General features: G+C 42.3%; 1 protein-coding gene across 2 annotated transcripts in view; it reads right to left on the reverse strand.

The window, feature by feature from the left end:
• GPR137B (G protein-coupled receptor 137B) overlaps positions 1-13,970 on the reverse strand; it is a 28,515-nt gene continuing 14,545 nt past the window's right edge. Inside the window, exons 5-9 of one of the 2 annotated variants that reach the window (XM_032681934.1) lie at positions 11,147-11,369; positions 7,204-7,353; positions 5,032-5,160; positions 2,114-2,238; positions 1-597 (exon numbers count right to left, since the gene is read on the reverse strand). In XM_032681934.1, the coding sequence (XP_032537825.1) occupies positions 429-597; positions 2,114-2,238; positions 5,032-5,160; positions 7,204-7,353; positions 11,147-11,369 (796 nt within the window). In that variant the 3' untranslated portion in view covers positions 1-428. Of the gene's footprint in view, positions 609-2,113; positions 2,239-5,031; positions 5,161-7,203; positions 7,354-11,146; positions 11,370-13,970 lie in introns of both variants that reach the window. The other variant, XM_032681935.1, reaches the window with a different exon arrangement.

Genomic DNA, 13,970 nt, shown 5'->3' on the forward strand with positions numbered 1-13,970 from the left:
TAACTTGAAAATACAGTATTTAATTGGGTTGGTATTTTTTCCTTACAGGCTTTTATGTGCATGTAAGAATTGCAACTGTCATGCATTTGAAAAACCCATTCATGTGTTTACAGTATATTCATCATAATCATATATTTCTAACCTAATACACAGTGTAAAAATAAAAATACTTAGAAAATAATTATGCTGTTTCACTTCATGAAATTTGCTCTTTTAAAATGAGCATAAAAATGATTAAATTATACTTTCTAACAACTCTATTCAAAGCCAAAAACACCATGGCTTGAACAAGGTATTAATTGGAACAGTCTTCAAACTTTAAGTCATTAGCTTATACTTCTCCTTGAACTATGGAAAGCTCGTGGCAAGGTTCTTCATTTATCTGTGCATAGGAACGCTTCTAAAAACCAAAAGGTGAGGAAAAGTTGCTAAGCTTTGTTTTTCAGAATATCGGTTTTAATATCGGAATGTCTTGGAATGCTGTAGTTGATTGATGTTATACAGGGCTTGGCCGGTCTGTGTCCAGTGCTGGATCTTGTTGGAGGGATCCTATGTAAGCCATGAAGCTGTTGTTCTGATGGCTCCAGTCGTAGTAGTCTGGAGAGAAACTTAGAAAGAAAACAGAAGAATTAGCGCCTGGCACTAATTAGAACCTGGCTGGTTCTGTAGATACCTGTGGGAAAAATGCGAATCACATAGAGGAGGTTCTCATGCTGAAGTGCAAAAATAAGATAGACCCCCAACCAGGGGTTCAGGCAGCCGTTTATTTTTCTGATCTGTTAATTATTTTGGCTCAAGTGTTCTCAACTTATTATGTGTTTCCTGATTCTCCCAGTTCACTGAAGACCCTTTCCTTTCTGACTCATTGTTCCAGAAGGTGTTTGAAAATCCCAGAAAAGATGCCGCTCATCCCTGCCAAGTCCTGGCACTGTGAGGCCTGTCAGTGACAGACCTAAACCTCCTCTGTCCATGCCCAAGGGACTGTGACTGGTTAGCAGCTCTGGGGTGCTGGCATTTCTCCCATGAGCAGTGTGAGACAATGTATGTGGCTGGCTTGGTTCCCACTGGGGGCCGTGCATGTTACCAGTGTGGCTGGTTCCCTGATGGCTCTGTGTGGGAGGGGAGGGTGCCTCTAGCTCTAGGCTGGATACCAGATTGGCAAACACCACCTCCAGCATCCTCGTGGGTCTAGTTACTAAGTGAAAAACTAACGAATGCAGGGGTAGGATGATTGATAATTGTAAATAGTGAGTATTTAACTTTACTGAACCGTAGTCTGAGCTCAGAGACAGTGACCACACAGTCTTAGCTAAATGAGTGATAAGAACTAGATCTGGGTATGTAACCTATGATTAACAAGTTAGCTGGCATTTTAAGATGAGTGATTATGCTAATCTACTCCTAGCATAGTGTAGATACAGGAAGAGCAAATGCCTGAGCCTCCTTTCAGAACAGGATAGAGTCCTGGAAGTGCTTTTCCTTCTCTGAATTAGGTGCTATCATTGTTGGCTCCCAGTTGCACAAACTGAATTTTTATGCCAGCTCTGGGTGGTGTGGGATTTCAGCAGTTAGGTGGATTTTCCTAAGCTTTCAGCATGTGGGAAAGCAAATGCTCCTTTCGTTTCAGGTAACCCTCAAGACGTTTAGCCATGCTACAAGGCAACCTAAGTTGAGAGGCTTCTCACTGCCATCATCACAAGCCGCTGCCTGTGCTGTTGAGCTCTTTCCTGCTCCCCCTGAGCAGGGAGACAGCTGTTTTTCTAGGCTGCATTGCTCACACACTTGAATGAGTAAATGGCACTTCTTAAAAGCCACTCCTGGAAGAAACAGAGGGTGAAACATGCAACCCAAAGATCTGACCTGCATTTTTCAAAGCACAGCATGCTCCTGCCATTCTTAAATTATGTAACCATTTTCATACTTGTGAATGATCCCTACAGTCACTCAGTGCTACTTTTCCAGTACAACTTCCCCATTTGCTTCCCCTCGCCCTCCCTGGGATTTATGCAACGATTGCCGCTAGACAATTTACATGAGTGTTTTGCAGCCTGTCAGAGTTGTTCCTCCTCCAGTTTCTGTTTCAGGAAGTAAGCAGTTCCCTCTTGTATCTCACCTGCCCTGTGCCCCCTGTGGCGCAATGTTCCACGCTAGATCGTCATCACTGTCATATCTGCGAGGGTTGTCAAAGAAGTAAGATCTGGGACTGAAGCCATGGCTTGGGACCATTCCTGCATTGGCCTGAGGGAAAGGAAACCTCAGTCAGTACTTGCACCAGATGGGTAAATTTCTTGGTGCTTGACTTCTAAAAGAAGTGACTGCAGACTTACCTCCTGGTTTCCAAAATAAAGCAGACAATTTAACATTTGCTGTACACAATAGAAATAATTTTGCATTCTCTATATGTCTCTATCAGTATAGTGATAGTCTACTGATCTCAACAGCTTTTCCTTATCCTCATTTCTTTTTTAACACATGACCCAATTCTGAAACCACCCTCCAGTGTGCGTTTAATCTGTCTGCTGAATTCTGTCCATCCTTTGGCACTTTGTGCTTTTAGCCAGCTGACTTGAAGTGAGCAGTAGGGAAGCAGCTGAGAAGCTGAAGAATATGATACACCTAAAGAGATTTGATTTTACCTCCCACATTGGTCACACTCTCTCCTGGTGCCTTATGTCCCTTGCCTCAGGGATGGATGATTTGAAACTTGGCACCCTGCTTGCTGAAACTGTTCCTGAAAAATCCCTTAGGACCTCACTGAGCAATTTCAGTATCTACTCTATAGTGCTGTGAGTGTCAAAACCCAAGGTCAGGTCCTTTAATAAAACAGAGAAAGGGGTGTACATGTAACTCCTTTATTTACAAAGCATTTTCCTTTTATTTCCCTGTCAATCAAAACAAAAGATATACAAGATTCAAAAGGTCAGTTTGATTCTGGAAACAGTGCAGAGGAACATCTAGAACCCAGCTGAGCCTTATCCACTGATCCACTGCTTCCATCCATTGGGAACAGGGTTCCCTGCACCTGTGGATAAGCCAGGAAGACATCTTCTCCCTGGCCTTAGGCAGGAGAGCATTAATCTCCCCCTTTATTTTAGATATTAAATAACTTTGATAGAGGTGAAGTAAAGATAGGTACATCTCTGTCGTGTGTCCATTTACAACATTTGTCTGACTGAAGGTAAGGAAAGGCAAAGGGCCACACGCTGCAGTGACCCTGTGTAAGCACCAAAGCCGACAGACAGCTCTTTCTAGGCTATAATCGTCTGTGGAAAGGAGCCTCACATTTGAACAACGCTAAACGCAGGATGCTTCTACTCAGACTTTTTGTTTCTGAAGTTCTGAATTAAACATAAAACCTAAGAACAACTATTTCTCGGGGTTTTTCCTTATTAAAAATAAAGAATATTTTGGATTTTTACTAAATCAAAGTTGTTGTTAAGGTTTTTTTAACTAAAGGAGGGTTTTTTTTAATTCTAACACCATGCTTTCTAAGTATTTTCGATAAGTATTAACCGTTAACTTAACGACCTCCTGAACGCATTAGCCTAAAATCCTGCAGCCCTTGGTCTCCCTCTTGTGGCATCCTCGCACTGAAGTTTGGTTTTCCCTTGCTACAGTCTCTTAATTTTTTGTTTCATTCTAATGTTGCTTCTGGTTTTCCTCTTAATATTTGTCATATGCAGAAAAAAAATCTATAGATGACCTAACACATATGGCAGATAATGTCTACCCTAAAAAAGGTACCTATAAAAGACGTGATATCACTGACTGGCTCTTCTGAACTGTATCTTTATGAAGTTGGAGATTTAAGGCTTTCTGCAAATCACAGTGCAGAAATATAACGTTACATGTGTTACCGCAGTGCTCTTTGACTTGTGAGAATACTGCCTGACTCCATTTGAACTCTTATTTGAGTAGGACCACATCCCTTATTTTCATGCTCTTGTGATCTCCCACACACTATCCAAACTTGTCCACCAGGTCTAGCCTTACTAAACTCAGTTTAAATAAAATGAGATCTCTCTGTGGTCACTTTTTAGAAGAGCAGCACCACTGGGCTGTGCTTAAAAACATTTCTTGTCTTGGCAGTTGTCCTGTCCTAACCAGAAGTGGGGCTGAGGTATTTTTGGTGATGGACACTGGAGTCCCTGGGGTTTCTTAGTGCAACGTCAGGTATCACTTTCTTGTTCAGCTTGGTTTCATCATTGTCTCTGAAATGTTCATATGAGAATAAAAATCATCACCTTGTCCAAAAAGTTATTCTGTTATTTGCTTCTCTTACTTATGTGTTTACCATTGACATCTTTTTTTGGGAATACTAGCTTTGGTTTGGCTTGGCCTACACAAAGAGAGACGCTACCTCAGTCATCCTAGCGCAGGACTGGTATTCCCCACGTGCCTGTCAACCAGCATGTCCTATGCTAACCTGGAGACATTGCCTACAGCTATAAAACGATGCTTGTCCATATATTAACTACCTAGATATTAAGGATACTTACAGGGAATTATGCTTACAACTCACACCTTAATCTCTGCTCTGCTAAAATGGCAAAAAAGTCACCGAGTGCTTGTTATGGCCACTGCTCTTTGACTTAGAAACAATTCCATGGCTGAAATAATTCCGTCTCTTTATTTCACACATACCATTGAACAGTTAGTACACAACGGTTTTCACTGCTATGTGATGAAACATGCCAAGTTTGAATAACAAACTCCTTTTCCACTGACTCCAGTAAAGTGCTGTAGAAACTTTTAATTTTAGGGAAAGATGTCGCTAAATTTAAGAAGGTTCCTGATTTTTAGGGTAAAATGCCTGAGAAACACCTTGCCTTCCTCCTTGGTAAATCTGATGAGCTTCTTTCATGAGGAGTTAGCATAAAGAAGTGGGAAGTTTGGGTTGCTTTTATTCTGTCAAGGACACTTTGAAAAAGAGAAATCAGAATGTAAATAAACAAAAGCTCCTTCAGAAGCCGAGCCCTCCAGACTTATCTGGACATTACACTAACAAATACCCTAACACATTCCACTTACTAGATCTTTTGTAGGGTTTCGGACGCGGAAGAAATACACAACCAAGGAAGTAGGCAAGAGCTCCCAGATGAAAAGGATCACTCCGAATACTATGTAACCTGCATCTCCCAGCTGACATTTCAGATCTGCCTATTGAAAAGTAAAAGAGAAAAGCGTTTAAAAATAAAATTGGTAGCTCATTTAAAGGTCCAGGATGCAACGTGTTTTCTTATGAAGTTCTGTATTTAAGTGGCTGAAATGCTTGACAATGTGACCAGAAATTCCATTCAGTAGAGTCACATTAACCTGGCTAATGATTAAAGGCATACAAAAAGCAATATGCTATCTTGGGTACATGACTTCCCTTTCCTTCTACCTTTCTTCCTCCTCCTATCTTTCCTTCAGCAAAATCAAAGTTTAATACAAGGGTCTTCCCAGTCTAAAAGCCCAGCAAGCAACCATTTGATTAAGTAACCAAATCCAGTAATGAGAAACTAGTTTTCCAGTCCTTTTCCAGCTGGGAATAATAGTAAAGGAACAATCAATGTTCAAGGGCATTGCTTTTAAAAATGAAAGGGTTGGCTCTCTTCAAATTGGTGCATGCTGTAAGCTTGAATAACCCTGCTGTTACTGTAGCATTAGCTTTGATCTTCTCTCTAGATTTCTACCATTCCCTATAGCCACAGAGGGCAAATCCTGTCCTTTCATGAGTTTTGTACAGAAGAGGAAAGGGTGTTACTGACTGGTGACCTGAGGCTATACCAAAGTACAAACACTGGGCTGTAATTTTAAAAGTCACTTTTGATTCTGGTACCAAATTGAGTACCCGCTCCTTCGTTCCAGACCCTTTACATATAGTCCAAATAATTTACTCCAAAATTCATGCAACTCTAATGTCACAAGTCAGAACAGACATTCAAAAAATATAGTAGTGGCCCAAGGCCAAAAGCATTCCACTGAGCTCCCTATGAACAACTTCTGTCTCCACCGGAGAAACAGGACAAGTAGTCTGGCCATAACGTTCCAACCCCTTTGCTCCAGACTGCAGGAGTCAGTACAAGAATTGTCCCCTGCAAGGGGTCAGCAGGAGCAGCAGCAACACTCCAGGCCTCAAGAAGAGGGAAAACGTTTGATTCAGGAGACAAGTCAGAGCCTAGTGCCCTTTTGCCTAAACCTGTGTATTTTAATTACACAGACTGGCAACTCCTAGCTGCCCTCCTCCACACCTCAGCAGGGTTGATTAGAGGTCCCTTGACAGACCCTGCTCAACTAACTCATAACGAGGTCCCCTGGGCAATCCTATCCTTCTGTTTACCTACTTCTGAATTACAGTTTTATCTACTGCTTAACAGAAAGTTGTTAATGGCTCCAGGTTTGCTTGGCCACCCTGGCAATACAAGGCCCTTGCACGGCTGGGAACACTGCTTTTTGTCTGCAGGTGCTTGCTGAGAGAGTGGGGAGACATCAAGCGTCTGAGATTTTGAGGCCAAAGAAAAGATACTCATGGTTCAGACCCAGCCCTGTCATTTTGCCTAGCCTTGACATAGCTGGAAAAATACTGGGACCTAACTATATGCTTCAAAGCAGAGAAAGAAGCTAGATGTCCAAATTTCATAAAATTCAACAAAAAATCCCCCATTATTTCCTTTAGTGTTTTTGTCACTGTTAGTTTTCAATCAAAATTGTCACTTGCAATTAAAGGTTAGGAAGAATCTTAGCCTTATCCTCAAAGTACAGAAATTATCATGCTAATGACAGAATTAAGGTAAATAGCTCCACAGCCTGGATGGCAATGGGAGGTTTTATGATAATTTCAGAACTGAGCATTTCACTGGAATTAAGTACAGTTTTTCTGCTTCTTCAAGCAGAAATAGTGGACATGATACCTGTCTTTTTTAATAAAGAGTTCTTTTTCTTTTGACAATAAGATCAAGGTAAATAAAAAATTAATTAAAAAAAAATTTGGCTGGTCATTACTTCTTTCTTTTTTAGCACTGAATTAGAGTTTTTATTCTCCTTATACCAAAATTACCAGAAATTTGCATTTCTGGAGCAAAACAATCTTAAGGCATTGAATAAAAGAAAAAAAATAATAGAACTTGGATATATTTATTCCTCTTGTCATAGCATTTAAGAAATCAATCATCACATACAGAATGAGATTTTCTCATTAGCAAATATTTTCATACTTGCCTGATCTGATACATTGTACCAATCATAATCAAAAGAGTTGACTTTCTTGGTTTGGGAAAACGATAGGATGAACAAGTTGTAACAGGCTCGTGAGGTATAAAGTAGTATAACTGTCACTCCTATACTTGTCACCTGACAGACAGATGAGCCCTGGAAGAGATTTAAACACAGGTTATTATGCATATGAGAAGTTGAGAACAACATTGTTTTCCATGGCTTCGAGGGTTGTCACACTGTCTAAGGCAACTGACTTTTTCCTCTCCTTGTTTGGTCGGTATATCCTATACTATGTATATTCCTGTATTTTGTTGGTACAGTGGTTTCCAGGCAATTGTAGCAGTTCCAGCCCTTAGCAAAATGGGCTGCGACTAATTCCTACAATTTAGTGAACAAGTGCTATTTTCAGAGCCATGAAAACACGTAAGAACCACACTTGGTATCAGGTGGAGTGAGAGAATTCAGCCTTCAGGTCTGCATTAGCTACAGAGCATCCTGTATCAGGTGCTGGCTAGCTAACATGATGCAACCTTGCATCTTTTTACAACTACTTGCTATGTTCTTCTTTCCTAAGTACAGAGCAAGTCATAACAGTCAGTAGTTAAACACAGCACAGGCAGGAACAGAACATCCTGCCTTAACTAATGTCAACACAGAGGGGACAGACAAAGTGGAAGCATGGCCTTTGGGCAATGACCATGGCAGGGCAGTCTCAGTGGCAGCTTGAGCACAAGGGGAGGGATAGGACTACAAGTGTGAAATCACAACAGTTCCTAAGCCCTAGAGAGAAACTGAGAAGGGAAAAGAGCCTAATCATCAGTGAGAGGAGTGAGATAGCTGACCGCTGTGTCATGTGGAGAGGGTCACTGCCTGGGGCTGAGAAACCAGCACAGCAGTTGTAGCAGGAAGAAAGGCAGGAATCCAGGAGCCATGGCTACAGGAATCTGTATGAGGCTGATCACAGAGCAGGCAGATGTACAAAAATGTGACTGGCTTTGAAAGAAGCTCAACGTTTTTGCAGTTGGCTCTGGAAGAGTGCTTTGCCCAGCCAAAGGACGGAAGATGGGTTAAAGCTCTGTGTGCTTTTAGAAGCAAGTTCCCTTTGCTTCACTAGCCCTGCCCTCTCCTTCTCCTGGTAGACACCCACACAAGGAAGACGGGCTCCTCTCATTTCTGTGAGAGAGAGAGAGGCCAAGAGACAAGTTGCTCCTCCCACCACAGTATTATTTATACCAGTGCTGGAGACTGGAAAGTCTGCATCCTATTCCCTCTGCTCACACATTCTGCTTCCAGGTTTCCAGCCAAGGAGCAAAGGTCCAAAGTGCTGTAGCAGGTAGATCAGACATAGTAGAATAGCTAGTGAAGTATCAGGGAAAGTCACCAAGGCACTATGTCCTGAATTCCTGGCCTTCAGGAGACTACCAGGGCTCCACTGCTGCTCACCCATGCTGCTGGCTATTGCCTCTGCGGCTCTGTCGAACCAGTTCCTCAGTCTGCACTCCCCAATGAGTGTAAGTTGAGTAGCTCAGGGATTAATCAGAAAAGCTTGCATAAAACTAGCTTGCCTATTTTCCCAGCAAAATAGCATTGATTCAGAAAACAGTCAAGCTCAGAAATATTACAGAATCCCCAGTGCGGTCAATGTCTCTGAATTCCTGCTTACAACATGCTGGAACTATCACCTCTCACCAGGCCACAACCTGCAGCCATGACAGGAGTGAGCCAAGAGGCTGCTGCTACACAGCAATTGAAGCCAGATCCATAGTAGGCAGTGGTGAAAGCTGTGACAAAACCAGAAAGCCGGAAATGCCTCAAAGAGGAAATGTTTGCTAGGCACTTCTCTGTTCTCCTTCGACACTAACAAGTCAGTGATGCTGTCATGGAAACGGAGGGTGAGAGAGCAGAGAGAAGCTGCTGACTGGCACATACCATATCCCAGTCAGTGGCATTTACAGACTGGGGATAGCAGAAGTGAAAAGCAGAACGGGGTCAGTATTTCCCTGAATAGATTTCCCTGCATAGCTGTCATTCTTTAATAGTTAATAGTTAAATATGCTAGAGATTTACCAAACTTCCATCCCACCAAATACAAAAAAGGGGATAAAAGTGTCCTGGTTTTGCTGCCAGTCAAATATACTTAGTGGACTAGGGAAGGAAGAGTGCAGCAGTGAAAGTAAAGCCAGAGGAATCCTTTTTCAGCCACAGGACCCTGCAGAAAAGAGGGGGACCCCCAAGTTGGTAGCATGTCCCACAACAGAATGCTTTTTGCCAGCACAGAGCTGGCCCAAGTCAGCACCTAAGGACAGGGCTGTGCACCTCCTTGGTGCAGTCACTGCCTTGGCACAGAGAACCAGGATGGTCCCCCATGCCAGGTCACAGAGATGGATGTGGTTTCACATGTGGTCGGATGGTACATGCCAGCAGATGGGAGATGCAAGTAAAAGGCCATCAGCACTGAAGCACTGATGCCTATCTTCATGCACCACAGAGCGTGCCTTATTTCCAACATTATTTGTCGTATCACTGCAGAGAATGGATTTTTCTTCTTTAGCTAGTTTTTTGGCATAGCAGTAACAGATAAAAGCAGGATGTTTTTTCACTGCCAGTTCCAGCCATCTGTATCCCTAAAGTATGTGCAGTCAAACCCTACTGGAAATCCCCAGGAGGAACTCCCATTTCAGGCCAGCAGAAAGGAGCAAAGCACCCTCTGATTCTCATTTCCACATTCAAACTTTCTTCAGCTGAGTCTTCTATCCTTTCCTGTCTGCAGTAATATAAGATTTTGTTTGGGTTTTGTGAAATAGCTTGAAGTAAAGAAGATTGGGTTTCCTGCAGGAGGAGGAAATGGAACAAAGTAGTCTACCAAAGCCTCCCTTAGGTTAACACTGCTTTTTTACAGAGATTTATATCTCTGTGACTTGCAGGAGCAGAAAAACTCTTCTTAGTAGTAAAAATAATCCATTGCCCATGCCCTTTGGTCAGCAAATGACAGGTTTGAAAGAAACAAAACAAACTAAGCCGTGTTTTTAAATCTTCTATTCAGCCCTGAACTTTCAGTTGTTGTGCAGTACGGCCAGATTTGATTAAACAGGAAATGTACTTATTTCATCGGATTAAGTAAATGGAGAGAGGAATTTTATTATCAGATTTTCTAAATAACAGCTGAAACATTTTTCAAAGGTTCGTTGTGGTAATGGCAATTACTTAAACTAATAATTTAAGATTTAACTGTCTACTGCAAATGCAAGGACCTTTGAAAGCTCTGTTTCATTATTTATAGATACAAAACATCTTCACTGATTATATAATAAATCCTGCATGCTCATGTGATCCCACCCAGCTCCTTGACCACTTAATGTGTTCAAAGCTGTAAAACTAACATTATTTCTTTAAAGAATGTTCTGTAAAGTAATAGGGGAAACTTTTTACCCCTTCTCCCGAGTTGGCTAAATTATAATGTATTAAGTCTTCTAAAACATATTCTCATTATCTATAGGACAATACACAAATGTATAAAGGGAGATTCATATTTCTCTGGCTTATCTTCAGAATGCTGCTACCCTAGACAGTTAACTTAATCAATGATTTGACAAGCTGAAGGATCCCAAAGTATAGGCCACTTCTATTTAGCAATACTGAAATAAACTGGTCTTCAGAGAGGGACCTGGAGAAAGCAGTATCCACTTGAAAAAGAACTGTGAGATACTCCAGCCAATAAGTTCTACAAACTCTGCCTCAAAAATATTTGGGATTTCTAATGCTAGCCAAAAGCTCCCTTGATACCACTTAGTATTTAATTCATATATTGAACAGGATGGCCGGCCAAGTGAAAGCTGTGAAGTTTAAGGCCTCCAGCTCTCAGGGAATCTAAAGAACTGTGTGGCTTTATATCACACTGTCCTTGTCTCTCAGAAGGTACTCGAAAAGAACTGAAAATGTACCTTACCTTGGACTCCAAGTAAATGTTGGCTAAAGACATCTTGGAGATCTTATACAGGCAGATGGAGAGTGAAACAGCACACAGCACAAACAACGTGTCATTAATTGCCACCCGAACAGAGACAATGACTTTTCTTTCTGAATTCTGTGTCCTCACCAGTACTGCGCATGTTAAATTCACCAAGAGGAAGAGGAGACTTATGAAAAGAGAAGCCAGGTAGAGGGGCAACCTGGGAGAGCGAGGAGAAAACAATTTTAGTGTCGTTGGTCAGCAAGTGTCAGTCATGAGACAAAAGTTGCACTCTGAGCAATGAAATCTGCATGTGTTGGGCTGCCACAGCTGACAGAGTAACCAGCTGCCTGAGCCCAAATCAAAGTGCTCCAGATTGCTGGAGAGATTAACCTAGCTCATTTCAAACATGTTTTTACAGTTACACAACAAGCTGTAATGAAAAAAAAAACTAATATCAAGCAGCAAAATGTGAAAGACTGTTTGCAGCAGAAATACAACAGCACTGTTCTTAAAAACTGCTTTAAATACATATGTAATTAGAGCGTGTGCTTCATACACAGCACAAGCCATCTGGATACTCACTGCCAAGAGAAACCTTTCAAAGGGTTTAATTACATGGAATGGACTGGTTTTGACCATGGATTGGATTTACTACACCACTGCTGCCATGAGAAGCATCACTGACTGCTGATGTTTGCCATCAGATTTAGTATTAAATTAGGGAAGTGTCTAACAGCAGGAAAAATCTCTGAGTTACTGGTTCCCTAGCATCTCTCTGTCCTCCCTTTTCCTAAATAATTTGGTCACAGTCAACTTCTTGAAAGAGACATCAATGAATTTAACTATGCATATGGACTCTGGGTTGGCATTTTGCCATCACTACCTAAAGAAAGGTTCATTTCCATGACCACAGAAGCAGAGCTGGAACAGAAACATGACAAACATAAGCCCAGAAGTTGGACTGGTTTTCTCCATCTGGTTTTTTTTTCCCATCTACCCAGCACTGATACCTGGCAATATGAGTATACCACATACTCCAGGAAAGCTGCTTCTAATTCCTCTTTACTCCTACACAGGCCGGGGAGCTTTGCACTTAAGAAAAAAAAAAAAAAGGCATGTTTCCATCTCAGGTATTTGCTGACTTCATTATCATTGCTGACCAAGGCAATTACTCATAAGGTTTGTAATCTGCAGTCACTGAACAAGAGATTTTGGCCACAGCTTTTCATGCCTGCTGGGAACTTGGAATTTGGCTGACAGCAAATATACAGATTGTCCCTGAGGAATCCAGTTCTGATTGTTTAAAAATACTTTATCCAGTGGGCATCTTTTTCTTTCACACATTCATATTCTTTTCATTTATAATCACTAGTGGGGTTCCACAGGGCTCCGTCTTAGGCCCTGTGCTCTTCAACGTCTTGATAAATGACTTGGATGCAGGACTGGAGGTGATACTAAGCATGTTTGCAGGTGACACAAAACTCGGAGGGGCTGTTGACTCCCTCAAAGGCAGGGAGGTCCTGCAGAGAGACCTCGAGACTGGGCAATCACCAACCATTTGAAGTTCAACAAGGGAAAGTGCTGGATTCTGCACCTGAGAAGGGACAACCCTGGACATACAGACAGAGCAGGGAATGAGATGCTGGAAAGCAGTGCCACAGAAAGGGACCTGGGGGTCCTGGTAGATGGCAAGTGGAATATGAGTCAGCAGTGTCCTGGTGTCCAGGGGGGCATCAGGGAAAGCACCGCCAGCCAGTGGAGGGAGGGGATTGTCGCAGTCTGCTCTGCACTGGGGCAGCCTCATCTTGAATATTGTGTGCAGTTTTGGGTACTGCAATACAAGAAAGATATTAAGCTATTAGAGAGTGCCCAAAGAAAGACGACAAAGATGGTGAAGGGCCTTGAGGGGAAGCCATATGAGGAGTGGCTGAGGTCACTTGGTCTGTTCAGCCAAAAAGAAGAGGAGACTGAGGGGAGACCTCATTGCAGTCTGCAACTTCCGTGTGAGGGGAAGCAAAGAGGCAGGCACTGATCTCTTCTCTGTGGTGACTTGTGACAGGACCCAAGGGAATGGTCTGAAGTTGTGCCAGGAGAGGTTTAGGCTGGATATGGGCACTGGAACAGGCTCCCCAGATATGTGGTTATGGCATCAAGCCTGACAGATTTCAAGAAGCATTTGGATGATACTCTCAGGAACATGGTGTGACTCAGCGATGGTCCTGTGCAGGGCTAAGGGTTGCACTTGGTGATCCTTTGGATCCCTTCCAACTCAGCATATTCTGTGATTCTGTGATTCTTTTGGTTTAGCATCAGTGCAGCTACAAAGCTGAAGCATAGCTGGCTTCTCTTCAGAGTGCGAGAAAGGAGGGTGTATATCTTTGAGACCTTTTAAATGTCTAACAGAGGGAACTGAAAGCCGAAAAGCCACTGCTTGTGAATCAATGCCCTTCTTTATGGTTATATCTGGCAGTGAGCAAGGATGATGATTTTTCCTTGCCAGGAACGGAAATTCCCTCTCAGGGGAAGATTGTGCTCATTCTTAACTTTCCAGGGCAGGGTTCTGTTTTTGGGATAAGCAGCAGGAGAATGTAGTTTTTCAAACCTCATAGTCTAATGCTGGAAGCATTGCAGTCCTGAAGCTCCTCTCTTACACGGCTTCCTCCAGACAATGTAGTTCCCAGTTGTAATGGTGGTACATTTACAGCTTTTATTAGTGTCTCAAAGTCTTTAAACAGTGGTCAAGTATCTTCCTTTCCCTTTCAAAGGTTATTTAACAGTCTCATCCCTACTCCCCTGCTGGGAATTTGGGCTTATGAGG

Source organism: Chiroxiphia lanceolata, chromosome 3 (genome assembly GCF_009829145.1).
Source record: "Chiroxiphia lanceolata isolate bChiLan1 chromosome 3, bChiLan1.pri, whole genome shotgun sequence".
In the NCBI taxonomy this organism is placed as follows: domain Eukaryota; kingdom Metazoa; phylum Chordata; class Aves; order Passeriformes; family Pipridae; genus Chiroxiphia; species Chiroxiphia lanceolata.